This window comes from Vicia villosa, linkage group LG1 (genome assembly GCF_029867415.1).
Source record: "Vicia villosa cultivar HV-30 ecotype Madison, WI linkage group LG1, Vvil1.0, whole genome shotgun sequence".
Taxonomy (NCBI): Eukaryota; Viridiplantae; Streptophyta; class Magnoliopsida; order Fabales; family Fabaceae; genus Vicia; species Vicia villosa.
The window spans coordinates 91,927,469-91,946,212 of NC_081180.1; the positions used below are offsets into that span (position 1 = coordinate 91,927,469).

Genomic DNA, 18,744 nt, shown 5'->3' on the forward strand with positions numbered 1-18,744 from the left:
GTCTATTTATTTCTTCCCGACTCGAAAGATTAGTGTATGCAATATATATATATATATATATATATATATATATATATATATATATATATATATATATATATATATATATATATAATTGATTAAAAAAAGTTATATGATATCTTATATATCATCATATATATATACTATATGATATGATTTAGGCCGGTCGATATTAAATGTTTTAGCCTCTCCAAAAGTGCCTAAGGACACTAGTACTCATTCAAATGCTATAAAATGCAACACACAACCATTTGTAAAAACCCTCTCTACTATATTCTCCTAGACTCTTTCTCTTTTACACCTTTCAAATCTTCTCTAAACCATTCCATTTCTTGATAGAGAAACCATGTGTCATCAAACTTCTAACCTCAATTCAAATCCTGAATATCTAGTAGTTTCAATCAAAGACACAAAAGAACCAAACATCAACAACATGATGACCAATCCACTTATCCAAAAAAACACAAACATAGAGAATCCATTTCCAACTATACAAATCCAAAAAACCCATCTTAGAGCTACCTTCAAAGAAGTTATTTCTATATCCAAAATTGCTTTTCCCATGATCTTCACCGGCCTCTTACTATATTGTCGTTCAATGATCTCTATGCTCTTTCTAGGCCACCTCGGCGAACTCGCCTTAGCAGGCGGTTCGCTCGCGGTCGGCTTCGCTAACATTACCGGTTACTCGATCCTCTCCGGTCTCGCCGTTGGAATGGAGCCTATTTGTGGACAAGCCTTTGGTGCCAAAAGGTTCACTCTTCTCGGTCTATGCCTACAAAAAACCATTCTCTTACTACTCTTAACCTCAATCCCCATTTCAATACTTTGGCTTTACACAAAACATATCCTTCTTTTATGTGGCCAAGATGAATCTATAGCAACACAAGCCCAATCATATCTTCTATATTCCATTCCCGATCTCTTAGCACAATCTTTCTTACACCCTTTAAGAATCTACCTTAGAAGCCAATCCATTACTCTCCCTCTAACCCTTTGTGCCACTCTAGCAATTTTTCTTCACATTCCTATAAACTACTTTCTTGTTTCTCACCTCAACATGGGAATCAAAGGCGTTGCCTTAAGTGGGGTATGGACAAATTTCAACCTTGTAGCTTCTTTGATCCTCTACATAGTTTTCTCTGGCACACACAAGAAAACATGGGGTGGTTTCTCATCACAATGTTTCAAACAATGGAAATCACTTCTCAATTTAGCCATACCAAGTTGTCTTTCCGTTTGCCTCGAATGGTGGTGGTACGAAATCATGATTTTGCTATGTGGTTTGTTGATAAATCCAAGAGCAACCGTTGCTTCTATGGGAATCTTGATTCAAACCACTTCATTACTTTACATTTTCCCCTCATCAATAAGCTTTAGTGTCTCCACTAGAGTTGGTAACAAACTAGGAGCTCAAAAGCCATCGAAAGCGAAACTTTCCGCCATAGTAGGACTCTCATGTAGCTTCATTATAGGACTATTTGCTTTGGTTTTTTCCATAATGGTTAGAAACATTTGGGCTAGCATGTTCACTCAAGACAAAGAGATAATCAAAATCACATCTTTGGTTTTACCCTTAATAGGGCTATGTGAGCTTGGAAATTGTCCACAAACAACAGGTTGTGGGGTGCTAAGAGGAACAGCAAGACCAAAAGTAGGTGCAAATATCAATTTTGGTTCTTTTTACATTGTTGGAATGCCTGTGGCAATTTGGTTAGCTTTTTATGTTGGGTTTGATTTTCAAGGACTGTGGCTAGGGTTGCTTGTGGCACAAGGTACTTGTGCTGTGACTATGTTGGTGGTTTTGAGTCAAACGGATTGGGATTGTGAAGCACTAAGAGCTAAGAAATTAACTGGATTAGGATCAACAAGTGATGTTAATGTTGTTGTTGATGACAGCAAAGAAGTTGAAGCTGAGAAGTTACTTAAACCTGAAATTAAGGAAGATTCTTCTTAATCATTAGCTGACTCGGATTATTAAGATAATTAATCAAGGGTCTAACTTTGATTAACTCGTTTTTTTGTAACAAAAAAACAAGAGATGTTTTTTTAGGATTTTTTCTTTGTTGTAACTTGTAAGAGGAAGTGAGGTAGAGACAGAGGAATAGATACCTTTTCTAATTTTGTATAATTTTAGATCAAAAGTGTTGAATGTGGATTAAGGAATTTTTAACTACTCTTGTGTATATTCCACGTAATTATCTTCAATACCATAAAAAATGCACGTAATGTACAAGTATTAATTATGTAGTTATAAATATGTTGTATTAGGATTGTCAAAAAATAGAGCACTTATAACTTGTAAATTCTTAAGGGAGATAACTTATAAATTTGTATTGTTAAAGTATATTTGTTTGATATATTAGACGATACTAACCTTTTGTTATACTGTTAGGTATATTTCCTAATGCTATTAGTTAAGTTAGCTAGTTTGTTAACATGTGTTTAGTTAGGTTGTTAAGTCATTTATAGTGTAATGCCAAAGATACTTAAGTAGTTAAGTATCATCCTTTGTAATCATCTTTTTGATAATAAAAAATCCATTATGTGTTTAATTCTTCAATTAACTCTTAATACCAAGAGTGATATAGTATCATCTATTCGCAAACTCTATTATTGAATCTTCAACTTCTTGCTTCTTTTTGGATCGTCTTCGATCTTCTCTCATGGAAGAAAATTTTGATTTCAATTCTTCTTCATAAACCACCAATCATTCAATCATCTCTGATCCATCGCGAAACTCTTGAAGTCCATTTTACCCTCATCCTGGTAAAAATTCAGGTCCGACTCTTATTACACTGCCGCTCAATGATTTTAATGACCACAATCGAAGCAAATCAATGAAATGATTTTTGTAATCCAAGAATGAACTTGTATTTATCAATGGCTTGCTCCCTCAACCTTCACAACCCGATCCAAACTTTAAGTTCTGCAATCGAGGCAACAACATGGTTTTATCTTGGATTACCCAAACCCTAAATCCCCAAATTGCTCAAAGCATAAATTACTTTGATAATGTGGCGGAGTTATAGAAAGATTTTTAAGATCAATACACTATAGAGTTTCGCCTCCATTTTTCAAATTTACTCAAATTATTACACTCTATCAAATAAGGTGATCGTAATCTTTTTGTATATGTCACTGATCTCAAGATCATTTAAGTTCACCCGTACAAAAGTTCATTTACTTCCTCAAGGGCCTTAGTGAAAATTATAATAGTATCCGTGTCCAAATATTCCTTATGAACCCACTTTTTTCTCTTAACAAAACCTAATATAAGATTATCCAACAAGATCCTTCATCTATACCTCCCATTAATTCTACTATACTCACTACCATGAACATCAACCCCAACAAAAATAGATATTCAAGCAATCAAGGCATGGGTAAAGGCAAATAGAAACCCAATAACTCCATAACATATAACAATTGCAGCAAAACCAATCATACAATTGAAAACTTCTACTTCAAACATAAATTTCCTTGGGGTATATGACTAAGAATTGAACTACACACGATGACAATGCTAAGAACAAGAAACAAATTTCCAACCTAAATCACAAATAACTCACATTCTATCAACAAAGACAACTCTGCTCATGAGACTTCTCACGTGATTTCTAGCATATCCAAAACAGGTAATCCCTTTCATAAACCTACATTGTGGATCTTAGATTTCGGTGCATCAGACCATGTATGCCCGTTTATTAAATATTTTCATACAATTAAGAAAATTGAATATATGCCTATTACTTTTCCTAATGGGCATAAAATCGCGACACATTATGTCGGGAACATTTTTTTCACATAGAATCTATACCTCCACAATGTGTTTTGCATCCCACAATTTCATATCAATTTAATATCTATTTTTAAGTTAAACAATAACCTGAACTTCAATGCCATATTTTCATATAATTCTTGCATAATTCATGATTTAATATCAATGTTTTTTTCTATAATAATTTTGATGTATTACACTTTAGATTAGGCCATCCTTCGTCTCTAGGCTACTTGGGATCCTCACATTGTACTTCTTTCTATTCGTCTTCTCGCTTGGAGGAATATGTATGTTAGCCTGGGGGTAGAGTGACTCTTCTCAATTCAATCTTGAATGCAATTCCTATTTTTCTTGTCTTTTCTCAAAATTCTTGTTAAAGTGTAGAGATAATTTTAAGCTACCATAGAGGTTCCTGTGGAGGTGGGGTAAATGGTAGTGATAAGATTCCATGCATTTATTTGGATGATGTTTGCAAACACAAAAAGAGTGGTGGTCTTAGAGTTCACGACCTCCGTTTGGTTAACACCGCTCTTCTAGGTAAATGGTAGTGGCGTTTGAATTCGGAGGCCACTAGTGTTTGGAGGGAGATCTTGACTGCTAGATACGAGATTTTGATTGTTTCATCTTTCATAGGGGGTAAGGTATCTAATCTTCGGTTAGTTTCTCCTTGGTATAGATGAGTCTCTCTTCTATATTCAAAATCCAGAGACAGTACTAATTATTTTGTGGAAGGCCTCCGGCCTAAGGAGGGATCTTGTATGCTTACTTATTTTTGAAATGATTAGTGGGTGGGCCCTATTCCCCTTAAAGCCACTTCCAATCTTTAAGAAAAAAAGGTGAAGGTAGGCGAGCTTGCTGGATGGATCCATGGGATGATGGTCTGTAATTTTCAGCAGAGAAGGCCTTTCTTTGACCAATAGCAGAACCTAGTTGATTCCTTTCTTCTAAAAATTCAAGGAATCACCCTTTCTTTGGATTGGGATCGTTGGTGTTGGAGATACAGGGAAAGTGAAGTCTACTCCATCACATCCGCTTATTTTCTCTTTTTGAGGGCACACCAACTATCAATAACTTCTATAGTAGTTTGGGTAATATCATGGCTTTTATCTGGTGTAGTTGGGTCCCCTAAAAGATTATAGTCTTCTCTTACCAGCTTCTCCAAGATAAGATTTCATATAGAGAAAATATACTTAAGAGATATGTTATTCTTGACCCTAATAATCTTTCCTCTGGGTTGTGTGCTAGGTATGTCAAATTTGTCTCACTTATTTGTCACCTGTAGTGTGGAGACAAACTTATTGTATAGGATTTTTAGATGGTTGTGGATGATAGTTATCTTGTCAAGAGATATTATATCATTGTTTGAGGTTTTCTCTTCCTTAGGGGGGTTTGATTAGGATTAAATGAGGACTTATCATGATTTGACACTCGGTGGTGTGGACTATCTAGAAATTCTAAAATGACATCATCTTTACAATTTTTTAATAGACGAGGAAGACTTGGAATATAAGAGCATATCTCTTGCCTTGAAATAGTATCTAGGTAGGCTGCCAGCCTATTCATGTTCTTTCTTTAACTGACTTGCAAATCCTTTCCTCTGTCTGACCCAATAACGATTCAAGAGTATGATATTGTTTTCTTGGGGGTGTGGTCTTAAATAGCTCTTGGAGGATGTTGTTCTGTTGATGGTGATTCCTTTTCCTGGGCTCTAGCCTAGTTGTTTTAGTGGCCTTTGTGGTTATTGGAGTTATTGGTCCTTTTTAGCTCTGTATGGTAAGAGTCCAACATCAGGGAATAATTACTTTACCTTTGCCTGTAGTTTTATCAAATTGTTCATTACCAAGTTAAACTTTACCGAGGTTTCCATATACATGTTTATTGAATAATTCTTTCTTGGAAGTAGCATGAAATGATGCTCTAGAGTCTAGCACTTAATACGTTTCCCTACTCTCTAATGAACATATCAATCGTTGTCTCCCCCTAAGGTGGAAGCAACATTCGCTTCATCTTTTTGCTTGTGATTTTTGCTGGGACTCTAGACTGATTTTTATAATGCTCACTATTTCCACAATTACAACACTCGATAGTCATTGAGTCACAAAAATTATGATAACTTTTAGATTTGGATAGTATATCCCTTGATTTACCATGTACATATCCTTTGGCTGAATTTCATCCTCTTGAATCCCCATGTAATACTGAAAAAAAATGATGATTCACCCAACTCTCTCTGTAGGATATTCACACAAAACTAAATCAAATACATCATTAAATTTCATTTTTGACTTCTCGGTGAGCTAAATACAAGTGTAACGTCAACACTCTAGCTATCTGGCAAGGGAGAAAAAGTGTCAATGCTCGTACCTCATCATCAGATTCGGTTCCAGCTGAAATCAATTGGGTTGTGACAATATTGAGTTCATTGATATGTTATGCAATGCAACTTCCATCATCCATCGTGTAAACAATCACTTGATAAAATGAACTTTATTTAAGTTTGACAACTTTTTCGTACTTTCTAGAAAGATCCTTCATAATACTAGTGGTTGTATCATCCTTTGAAATGTTAAAAGAAACATTATGAGATAATGAAAATCGGATAGTGACAAATGCATGTCTATCCAGAAGGTTTCACTCATCTCCCTTCATTGAATCTAATTTTTTCGGTGAGTGGTTGATGTAGCTTTTTTGGATACAAATAATATTTTATATACATCTTCTAAAAGTTAAAGTCCATACAATCAAACTTTTCTATTTTCATATTTCCTTCATTTTTGTCCATTCACACTCAAATTTGTCTTCCTCAAGATTGTATTTGATAATTTTTATGAATCATTTTGCTTTAATCACCTTTGTGAGAAATCGGTAACACCAACCAATTTTTGCACTAGTGCACTATGGGAAAACATAATAGAGAACCCATCCTTAAGAAAGAATCCTGGAGAGCCAAGATAAAACTGTAGCTCATCCATTTAGATATTTGTGGTCCTATTAAGCCTGAACCCAATGGTGGAAGCATGTAGTGAAGGATAGAAAAACACTTAGAAAGGGGGGGTTTGAATAAGTGTAGCTTTAAAACTTGACAGATAAAAATAAAATGCACAATTATTTTTATCCTGGTTCGTTGTTAACTAAACTACTCCAGTCCACCCCCGCAGAGATGATTTACCTCAACTGAGGATTTAATCCACTAATCGCACGGATTACAATGGTTCTCCACTTAGTCAGCAACTAAGTCTTCCAGAGTCTACTGATCACACACTGATCACTCCAGGAACAACTGCTTAGATACCCTCTAAGACTTTTCTAGAGTCTACTGATCCACACGATCACTCTAGTTACAACTGCTTAGTTCACTCCTAAGACTTTCCTAGAGTATTCTGATCCACACGATCACTCTAGTTCCTTACAACTTAATGTAATCAATTCTAAGAGTTTACAAATGCTTCTTAAAAGCGATAATCACAACTGTGATATTTCTCTTAACGTTTAAGCTTAATCTCACTAATATATTACAACAGCAATGTAGTGAGCTTTGATGAAGATGAAGATTCTGAGCTTTGATTTGAACAGCGTTTCAGCAAGTTAATTTGAATTGTTTTGGTGCGAAATCGTTAACCTTGCTTCTCATCAGAACTTCATATTTATAGGCGTTGGAGAAGATGACCGTTGAGTGCATTTAATGCTTTGCGTGTTCCGTACAGCATCGCATTTAATGTTATACGCTTTTGTCAACTACCTCGAGCCTTGTTCACGCTGTGTCTACTGACGTAGCCTAGAATAGCTTTTAACGTTCCTTTTGTCAGTCAGCGTAGCTTGCCACTTGTACTTTCTTCTGATCTGATGTTTGTGAATACAACGTTTGAATATCATCAGAGTCAAACAGCTTGGTGCATAGCATCTTCTGATCTTCTGACCTTGAAGTGCTTCTGAGCGTGATACCATCAGAACTTCAGTGCTTCTGTTCTCTTGTTCTTCTGATGCTTCCATAGACCCATGTTCTGATTCTGCTTCGACCATCTTCTGATGTCTTGTCAGACCATGTTCTGATGTTGCATGCTGAACCCTTTGAGACAAAGCTTCTGAGCGCTGAATTATGCGTACTCTTTATATATTTCCTGAAAAGGAAATTGCATTGGATTAGAGTACCATATTATCTTAAGCAAAATTCATATTATTGTTATCATCAAAACTAAGATAATTGATCAGAACAAATCTTGTTCTAACAATCTCCCCCTTTTTGATGATGACAAAAACATATATAAATGATATGAATTTGCGATCAGAAAGAATAAACGGCAAAAGACAAATTACACAGCTATAGCATAAGCATATGAATATGTCTCCCCCTGAGATAAATAATCTCCCCCTGAAATAAATACTCGAAGAACTTTAATAAAAGACTTCCCTGATTATTTCGGTAGAGACGATCATATAAGCTTCTTGTCTTCAGAGAATTCATAGCTTCTGACTTCTGCTTCCATAGGACAGCTTCAGAACTAGAATTTCTTTAGATTCCTAGAACACTCACAGCTTCTGATTCCTGCTTCCATCTAGGACAGCTTCAGAACTTGAATTTCTTTGATCTTCTGAACATTCACAGCTTCTGACTTCTGCTTCCATCTAGGACAGCTTCAGAACTTGAATTTCTTTGATCTTCTGAACATTCACAGCTTCTGATTTCTGCTTCCATTTAGGACAGCTTCAGAACTTGAGTTTTCTGGATCTTTAGAACCTTCGCAGCTTCTGATTTCTGCTTCCCTCGGATAGCTTCAGAGCTTGAATTTCTTTCAACATCACTTCATGCTAGATTTGTATCAGAACATTGTTGAATGTACCAGAGCATCATCTGAGCATCTCTACATCCTGAAATGTTACAGAACAAAAAACTAAACGACAAAAGTCAGCATGAACGAGTCAGAACATAAAATGTATATTTGAACACATGATATGTATCAGAGCCATATAGGCTAAAATAATATATCAGAGCAAATAGAATTTTGTCAGATCAAATAGACAAAAATGAATCAAATTCTATCTTCTTTCTTGCTTCTGATTTCTGAAGCTTGACAGCACTCAGCTTGCTTCAGTTTCCATGGTTTTGCTTCTTGTGTTTGCTTTGAAGATTCTCTTCACTTCTTTATACCTGCAAAACACTTAAACCATATAGAACTTGCAGTTCTTGTTAGTAAATGCAACTGATTAAATCAAATCATTGATCATTTATCTTTCTCCCCCTTTTTGTCATATCATCAAAAAGCAAAAAAGATTCAGAGATAAACCAACGAAACACACGGAGGAAGAAGATGATTTCATTAAAGTTCAAACAGCAGGTACAGAAGTACATGAAGATAAGAAAGATCAGATGCACAAGGACAAAACAGATGCAATGAAAAGAAAGAAACAACACAGACTCAATCTAAGATGGCCCTAGTCTTGACAAGATCTTGGTCAGCATCTCTTGAACCATATTGTTGTGTCCTTCTTGCCTCACCATGAAAGCGCTATACTCAGCATTGAGTGAGCTTTGCTCATCCTGTCTTTTCTGAATGTCTTCCAGAGTCTTTGCAAGACGAGAAGATTCATCAGAAGAAGCTTCACCACTTTCAACCACAGGAATAGCATGTTGATCTGCAGCTTCCATAGATAGATCATTTGCAGGGATTTCCTCAACAGGAACAGTTTCAGCAACATGATCTTCAGCATCTGCTTCTTGCATAGAAGCATCTCCATATTCTGCAGCAGGAATTTCCGAGTCTCCATTCTCAAGTGCCTGAAGAATGGCAGCTAGATTCCTGGGAGCAGAAGGACCTTCAACTTCTGGTGGGTCAACAACTTCTGGAATGACCAAGCTTGGGTCTTTCTTAGAAGGGTTTTCCCTCAGAAAGTCAAAGAGAGTCTTGAAATCTCCGAGCAGAACAGGATAATCAGGAATAAAGATAACAATATCCCTGCATGGATTTGCTTCCATTTCAGCAGCCAATCTTAATTGTTCCATCTCATCCAAGAAGGGCTTCTCCTCAGTAGCAACACAATTTCTGAGAGGATGGTAGTATATACCATTATCTTCCTCCAGAAGATAACCAGGGTAACCAGGGGCAGCAGCCACTAGTCTTTTCTGTACTCCCATTGCTTCTACTTGAAAATCCTTGCGAAATCTTCTCCAGAGATTTCTTGTAGAAACATCATCCAGACCAGTTAGGAATGCATCCTTCAGAAGGTCTAGACTGCTAATCACCTCATGTCTGAAAAGTTCCAGGTAGGTATAGGGTTCAGGTTCAGGCGGATTGAAGGTGAATTTGTAGTCAGGGTAGAGAAGACAGTAAGGTTTGGATTTTCTGGTAGGTAAGGGATGGAATATAGAAGGTGGAGGTACGGTGGATGAGGAAGAGGGGATATCTGAGAGAATGATTGATGAGGATGGAATATCAGAAATGATAGATTGAGACGAGGATGGAGTGTTTGTAAAGGGAATTGGTGAGAAAGATTTATCAGAAGGAGTTGGGGGAAGAATACTTAAAGGTGTGGGGTTTGTTGAAGCGGTAAAGCGGCAAGCAACAAAAGATTTGGAAGTATTTATCCGGGAATTTATCGTCTCCACAGGGACTAGTGCATTGAACTGCCGTTCAACAGTTTCCATAGTTATGAGTTTGGATTGAATGGGTTTTAAGTAAAAATGGAAAATATAACATATGAACATAAAATAAATTCATTCTTCAAATAGAAGAAACTATCAAGTATTGCATATAATCTACTCTTCACAAACTTAAACTTATTGACCGAATATACTCAACTTGTAACCTATCAATATTACCACATGTCAACAACACAACCCACAACATTATCTAAGTGACGATCTCTCAGACACCTAAACAACACATGAGAAATCCGAGCTTCCCGTAAATGTCGATCTCTCAGACAAACACGACCACTCAGACGCATTAAGCACTGACACTAAGTGATTATCAACCTAATCCATCTCTGCAATTAAGTTAATAGAAAATCATCCTAGATAAGCATTAGAGCCCTACATCTCTATAGCAACTCAAACACATAGCCATAAAGCAATAATCTAAGACAATAATCCATAAAAATATGAAAGCAAGAATTATATAACATAATAGTCAACAAATATACATGAGATCATAGTAGATCTACACAAAACCCACAAATGAAACCACAAAGAGAAGAAAAGAAGAAAAACCCAAAAATCTCCCGGTTTGTCGGCTCCGATTGATGAAGGATTCAACCCCGGATCATCCATTTGACAGCTCCAATGTGTTTTCTAGCATCTTTCCACTCAAAAAATGCTATTGGATGGATTGGAGCTCTAAAATATCCAACCATCCTTGAAAAAATGATTTCCAACAGCTTTATTGCGTTTTCTGCCGACACTGCTTCGCCCGGCGACTAAAATGGTTCGCCCGGCGACTCCAGGCAGTAGCAAATTGCATTTTAGGGCCAGTCGGGCTCGCCCGGCGAGCCTAATCCTTCGCCCGGCGAGTGACACCAGTAGCAGAAAAATTCTGCACTGTTTCGGCCATAACTTGAGAACCGTAACTCCGATTTGCGCCCGGTTCGAAGCGTTGGAAAGCTTATTCCATGCTCTATCCAATAATGAATGAATATCAACTAAACTGATGATTTATTTTTATTTGATTTTGAGATTTATTCGACGATTCGTTGGTTCCGTCGCTCAAAATTGCGCGTTTTGAAGCCGTGTCTTTGGCACTTTATTGCTCGTGCTCCAAAAGCGACTCGATATCTACAAAATGAATAGAAAACTATCAAATGGTATATAAATGAATAAAAACTCAATTAAATCCTATTTATACATATTTATACAAAAAGCGGGGAATTATTCAGAGAATACAATACAAAAGAATTGATAAGTGCCACAAAACAATAGTAAAAATAACGAATTTCTGGCACTCAACAGGGTTTAGAATGGGAGAAGAGAAGGATGATGGAGAAGAATTTGGCAAGGTAAAGTTTATTTTTGGTTCAGATGGAGGTGATTGGAGAGATGGTTTAGGGACAGAAGGAGGTGGAGTAAAAACCTTTCTGGAGATTTGTACAGAGGAAGAAGATCTGGTTCTGCGAAAGGAATCTCTGATTCTTTTATCTCTTCGTTCTTTAGAGTTCACCTTGTCAGGATCATAGGTGACCCTCAATTTCTTGGCTCTCTCAGCCTCATCTTCTTGTGCCTTTCTTTTTAGCCTTGCCTGTCGTTCCTTCTTATCCTTCTTCAGAATATCATCTTTGGATGGGAGTACTCTGCCACGGATCCAAGCAGGATCAACATCTGATTGCTTCCTAACACAATCTTCCAAGTAAAGCTTGACAACAAGATCAAGTTCTTTATGAAACAAGGAGATGAAACCTTCAACAGCAATTCTTCTTGACAGAATGTCAGGAAAGCTTGTGCACACAGAAGGTACATTCTTAATGAGTTCCATTCTGAACAAATCAACACCATTGAAGATGGGACCTTGAATCACTCCAAGAAAATGAGATGCATTGAGATTTCTGATGGAGTCCACCACTTTGCTTTCAATCAGAATGTCTGAAATCATTCTTCCGAATGGAATGGTTGTTCTTGGAATATGAGGGTACTTCGCCCTTTCATCTTCTCTTGACTCAAAGATAGAAGTTTTCAGATTCTCAAACAGAATATAAGAGATGTTGATCTTTATCTTTTTGCCAATGCAGAAAAGAGTGTACTTGTGAGTCGGACTGATGTAGGAGGAGGAGAGCATCCTTTTTCTATGGTGAAGAGAACCCAGAATAATCTCAGTCCACACTTTATAAAAAGGCCTTAAGGTGCCCGTGTTATGAGAATCAATTCCAAAAACCGTAGAGATTTGTTTTTCAACTGGAGTCCAGTCAACTGTATTTGGTTGAAGACCAGACCAACCTTCTTCATCATCAAGATTGTACAGCTTCCTGATGAGCTTCTCAGTGATAACCACTTCATGCCCTAGAACGAATGAAATGATGGCAGTTGGAGTAACTGTTGCATGTACCCAGAAATCCTTCACAAGTTCAGGATAAATTGGACCAACCAATCTATCAAGATATTTGGACCATCCTTGCTCAAGGATTCTCGCATCACACTGAAAGCCATTTGCTTTAAGATTGTTGATGTCCACAGCAGATTCACATAGAACTTCCAGTTCTTTCGTGGGTATTAAGAAGGTTTTCAGAGGAGCATATTCATACTTTTGTAGAAGGATTTGTGAAGAAGTAAGGCTATCCTTTGAGGAAGAAGAACAAGAGGAAGAATCCATGATGATTATGTCGAAAGATTAGATCAAGGACTAGGGTTTGAAAAAGAAAGAAACAGATGCAGCAAAAAAAATTTACGACAAAATAGAGAAACGGGAAAAAAATGAAGTTGAAGCGGGCTATTTAAAAGATTTGAAAATCATTTTGCATTAAATGAGAAATGACATTAGGAGAGAGAACACAGTAAATGAAATGATTTAATACAGTTACCTAGGTCGGCGTCTTTTCAACTGCACGCTTTGTACTAACCGTACAGACACGTGTTCACCATCAGATAATAGATGACAGCTGTATATTTCAGAATAGACTTTACGCCTTTAGATTTTGATCACTGCTTCTGATCTGATCAAGTTTCTCTTCTGGAAACACTCCTTCTGAAGTGTGCTGATATAAATCTGAATGATCTTCTGATCCATTACTTCTGATAAACACATCTTCTGGAGATTCACTTCTTTGTTCTGCAGCTTCTGATACGACAAAACTGTATCTGCAGAAATTCTTAAGCTGCTTTGTTTCATCAGAAACAAGTTTATCATCAAACCAGATGTTTATTGATTCGTCCACACTCAATGTTTCAATTTTGTATATTCTGTAGCATTTAGAGCATTTAGAATACTCAAGAACAAAACACCATTGCTTGAGAAACAAACAAGACAGATGATTTCAAGACTGATAAACTATCTTTTCTGATCTCCTTCAGACAAAGTTTCTTCAACAGATTTAAGTATCAGAACTTGGAAGACAGTCTTTCTTCCCTTCAAGTGTTGAGACCAACTTGAGTCCAGGAGATATGTCATGTTGACTTTTATCTTCTTTGTCACCAAGAGAATCTGCAAAAGAAATAGTCTTTTTCTTTGGTACCCACATTTTCTTGGGTCCTTTCTTGTTAGTTCTCCTCAAGTTCTGATTGAACTTAGGTTTACCATTGTAAGCAGAAGGAGTAACAGCATGATAATTTTTAATGTGAGTTTCATGATATTTCCTAGGTTGTGTCACATGCTTTTTGGTGTGTGTTATGTGAAAACTTTGAGCATGTGAAGTGTGCCTAATATCATGGGAGTGGCCATACTTGAACTGATCATACAATGGCTTGTATGTTATTTTCATTTCATCAACAGGTTCAAGTTTGTATGGGGTTTCACCCTCAAAACCAATGCCAACTCTTTTGTTTCCAGACACAGCATATATCATAGAAGCTAGCTGACTTCTGCCAATACTTCTAGATAAGAACTTCCTGAAACTTAAATCATATTCTTTTAGAATATGGTTTAGACTAGGAGTGGATTTTTCTGAATCAGAAGGAGATCCAACATTATTGGATAATTTTAAAAGTTTTTCTTTTAATTCAGAATTCTCCAACTCAAGCTTCTTTGTTTCAAATTCAAATAGCTTTTTCAGCTTTTTGTATTTGAGACTCATCTGAGACTTGAGTTCCAGTAGTTCAGTTAGACCGGAAACTAACTCATCTCTAGTAAGTTCAGAAAATACCTCTTCAGAATCTGATTCTGATGTAGATTCTGATTCGTCATCTTCTGTCGCCATCAGCGCACAATTAGCCTGCTCATCTTCAGAGTCTGAATCATCTTCTGACTCATCCCAGGTTGCCATAAGACTTTTCTTCTTATGAAATTTCTTCTTGGGATTTTCCTTCTGAAGATTTGGACATTCATTCTTGTAGTGTCCAGGCTCGTTGCATTCATAGCACATGACCTTCTTCTTGTCAAATCTTCTTTCATCAGAAGATTCTCCACGTTCAAATTTCCTTGAACTTCTGAAGCCTCTGAACTTCCTTTGCTTGGTCTTCCAGAGTTGATTTAGCCTTCTGGAGATCAAGGACAGTTCATCTTCTTCTTCAGATTCTGATTCTTCAGGATCTTCTTCTCTAGCCTGAAAAGCGTTAGTGCATTTCTTGATATTTGATTTTAATGCAATAGACTTACCTTTCTTTTGAGGCTCATTTGCGTCCAGCTCTATTTCATGACTCCTCAAGGTACTGATAAGCTCTTCCAGAGAAACTTCATTCAGATTCTTTGCAATCTTGAATGCAGTCACCATAGGACCCCATCTTCTGGGTAAGCTTCTGATGATCTTCTTTACATGATCAGCCTTGGTGTATCCCTTGTCAAGAACTCTCAATCCAGCAGTAAGAGTTTGAAATCTTGAAAACATCTTTTCAATGTCTTCATCATCCTCCATCTTGAAGGCTTCATACTTCTGGATTAAAGCTAGAGCTTTAGTTTCCTTGACTTGAGCATTTCCTTCATGAGTCATTTTCAAGGACTCATATATGTCATAGGCCGTTTCCCTGTTAGATATCTTCTCATACTCAGCATGAGAGATAGCATTCAGCAAAACAGTTCTGCATTTATGATGATTCCTGAAAAGCTTCTTCTGATCATCATTCATTTCTTGCCTTGACAGCTTTACGCCACTGGCATTTACTGGATGTTTGTAACCATCCATCAGAAGATCCCATAGATCACCATCTAGACCAAGAAAGTAACTTTCCAGTTTATCTTTCCAGTATTCAAAGTTTTCACCATCAAATACCGGCGGTCTAGTATAACCATTGTTACCGTTGTATTGCTCAGCAGAGCCAGATGTAGATGCAGGTGTAGGTGTAGACTTTTCACTTTCATCAACCATCTTTTACTGAAGCGTTTTTCTCTTCCTGAATCTTTTCTAAACACGGTTAAGTGCTTGCACCTTAGAACCGGCGCTCTGATGCCAATTGAAGGATAGAAAAACACTTAGAAAGGGGGGGTTTGAATAAGTGTAGCTTTAAAACTTGACAGATAAAAATAAAATGCACAATTATTTTTATCCTGGTTCGTTGTTAACTAAACTACTCCAGTCCACCCCCGCAGAGATGATTTACCTCAACTGAGGATTTAATCCACTAATCGCACGGATTACAATGGTTCTCCACTTAGTCAGCAACTAAGTCTTCCAGAGTCTACTGATCACACACTGATCACTCCAGGAACAACTGCTTAGATACCCTCTAAGACTTTTCTAGAGTCTACTGATCCACACGATCACTCTAGTTACAACTGCTTAGTTCACTCCTAAGACTTTCCTAGAGTATTCTGATCCACACGATCACTCTAGTTCCTTACAACTTAATGTAATCAATTCTAAGAGTTTACAAATGCTTCTTAAAAGCGATAATCACAACTGTGATATTTCTCTTAACGTTTAAGCTTAATCTCACTAATATATTACAACAGCAATGTAGTGAGCTTTGATGAAGATGAAGATTCTGAGCTTTGATTTGAACAGCGTTTCAGCAAGTTAATTTGAATTGTTTTGGTGCGAAATCGTTAACCTTGCTTCTCATCAGAACTTCATATTTATAGGCGTTGGAGAAGATGACCGTTGAGTGCATTTAATGCTTTGCGTGTTCCGTACAGCATCGCATTTAATGTTATACGCTTTTGTCAACTACCTCGAGCCTTGTTCACGCTGTGTCTACTGACGTAGCCTAGAATAGCTTTTAACGTTCCTTTTGTCAGTCAGCGTAGCTTGCCACTTGTACTTTCTTCTGATCTGATGTTTGTGAATACAACGTTTGAATATCATCAGAGTCAAACAGCTTGGTGCATAGCATCTTCTGATCTTCTGACCTTGAAGTGCTTCTGAGCGTGATACCATCAGAACTTCAGTGCTTCTGTTCTCTTGTTCTTCTGATGCTTCCATAGACCCATGTTCTGATTCTGCTTCGACCATCTTCTGATGTCTTGCCAGACCATGTTCTGATGTTGCATGCTGAACCCTTTGAGACAAAGCTTCTGAGCGCTGAATTATGCGTACTCTTTATATATTTCCTGAAAAGGAAATTGCATTGGATTAGAGTACCATATTATCTTAAGCAAAATTCATATTATTGTTATCATCAAAACTAAGATAATTGATCAGAACAAATCTTGTTCTAACATGTAGTTCGTAATATTCATAGATGCCTTTAATAAAAAGACATGGATTTATTTTGTAGATGAAAAATCTTGTGCATTTGATATTTTCAAAAGATTCAAGGTCTTGGTGGAAAAATAATTAAGTTATCGTATTCAATGGCTTAGACTAGATAAAGTAAGTGAATTCACATATGTATTTAATGATTTTTACTGCCTTAATAGGATCAAAAGGAAACTGACTACACCTTACACACCATAATAAAATGGAGTGTCATAAAGAAATAATATAACACTAATGAATATTATTATAATCATGTTTACTGGAAGAAGTGTACCTAAGAATTTCTAGCCTGAAGCAGCAAAACGGGTTTCCTATGTGCTTAACAGGAGCCCTACCTTATACGTGACAAATGTTAAAACTATATGTGCATAATTTTATAGTATTTGGCTACTTATCCTTTGTGCACATCCCTGGTGTAAAAAGATAAAAGTTAGATACTAAGAGTATTAGGTGTATGCATTTAGGAATGTGTGGTTAGTCCAAAGCCTACAAGTAACCTAACTATTGAAGTAGAGTTTGTAGCAGCATCATCCTGTGCATGTTAGGAAATTTGAACCAGGAAAATTCTTCAATAGTTGAGAAAGATACAAAGGGATTGCACATTGATCCCATGTGATAACAACTTAATTATGAAGCTCTAAAAAAAACCCTATAATGCATGACAGATGCAAACATAATAATGCTAGCTTTTACTTCCTAAGGGATAGTGATAGAATTGTCTAATTGCAGATTTGAAGAACAACTTGCTGATGTGATGACCAAGGTTTTGAAGTTGGATTCTTTTTTGGAAATTGATAGCAAGATTGGAAGTGTGTGATCTAACTAAAATCGAATAGTTTTTGTTTACTATTTTTGGTTGTTGTTTGTATGATTAATTTGAAAATTATTTGCTATATAGTTTCAGATTATGGGAGTGTATGCTAGGCTTAAATGATGCAGTGATGACAAGTTCAGTTGCTTGCATTACAAGTAATGACTTACCCATGTAATAAGCCCATATAAAGGTATTGTACTATCAATGATAAGCCTAAAGACAACCATTTCATTCCAACATAATATACTCTGCTAGAAAAATTTGCAATAACTGCCAATCAACTCTGATACTATTTGTTAGGAAATTGCAAAATCTCTTCGTGACTAAATTTGTGGAAGAACAAAAGCAAAGTCGAAGCACACTAAAATTAACAATAAATTAAAAGTTCAAGATATTTAAGAGAACTCTTGCAAAACTCATAACCCAATTACACCTAAAAAAATGTTTCTTACAAAATTTCCTAAGTGAAAATTTTCTTCTCTTTCTTTATTAAATGAGTTTTGCATTTGGTACTTGTTATATTAAATCAAAGAAACATTTTTATTTATAACTATTAAATAAATGGTTTCAATTTAATTCTGAAACTCTAGTAACCTTAATTTTATTTACTATTCTTTTTAGTCCTTTTTATAAGAGACACTTCACTTTTATAAATTTATTGAATAAATAATGTACATAGTCTATAATACATACTAGATACCTTAATTATTCAATAAAAAAAATAAATTGCCTCTTATAAAAGACCGGAAAGAGTATTTATTTTCTTTTGTTTTTTGAAAAACCTCTCTTTACTAATTTTTTATTGACTATAAAAGTCATACTCTATTTTATTTATAATAACATTGTAAGAGATTTTTTTAGAAAA

General features: G+C 36.2%; 1 protein-coding gene across 1 annotated transcript; it reads left to right on the forward strand.

The window, feature by feature from the left end:
• Nucleotides 1-243: 243 nt before the first annotated feature.
• Nucleotides 244-2,296, forward strand: LOC131643532 (protein DETOXIFICATION 49-like). The gene has a single exon (XM_058913781.1). It carries the CDS (start codon nt 368-370, stop codon nt 1,976-1,978), a length of 1,611 nt encoding a protein of 536 aa, XP_058769764.1. The 5' UTR covers nt 244-367; the 3' UTR covers nt 1,979-2,296.
• Nucleotides 2,297-18,744: the final 16,448 nt, after the last annotated feature.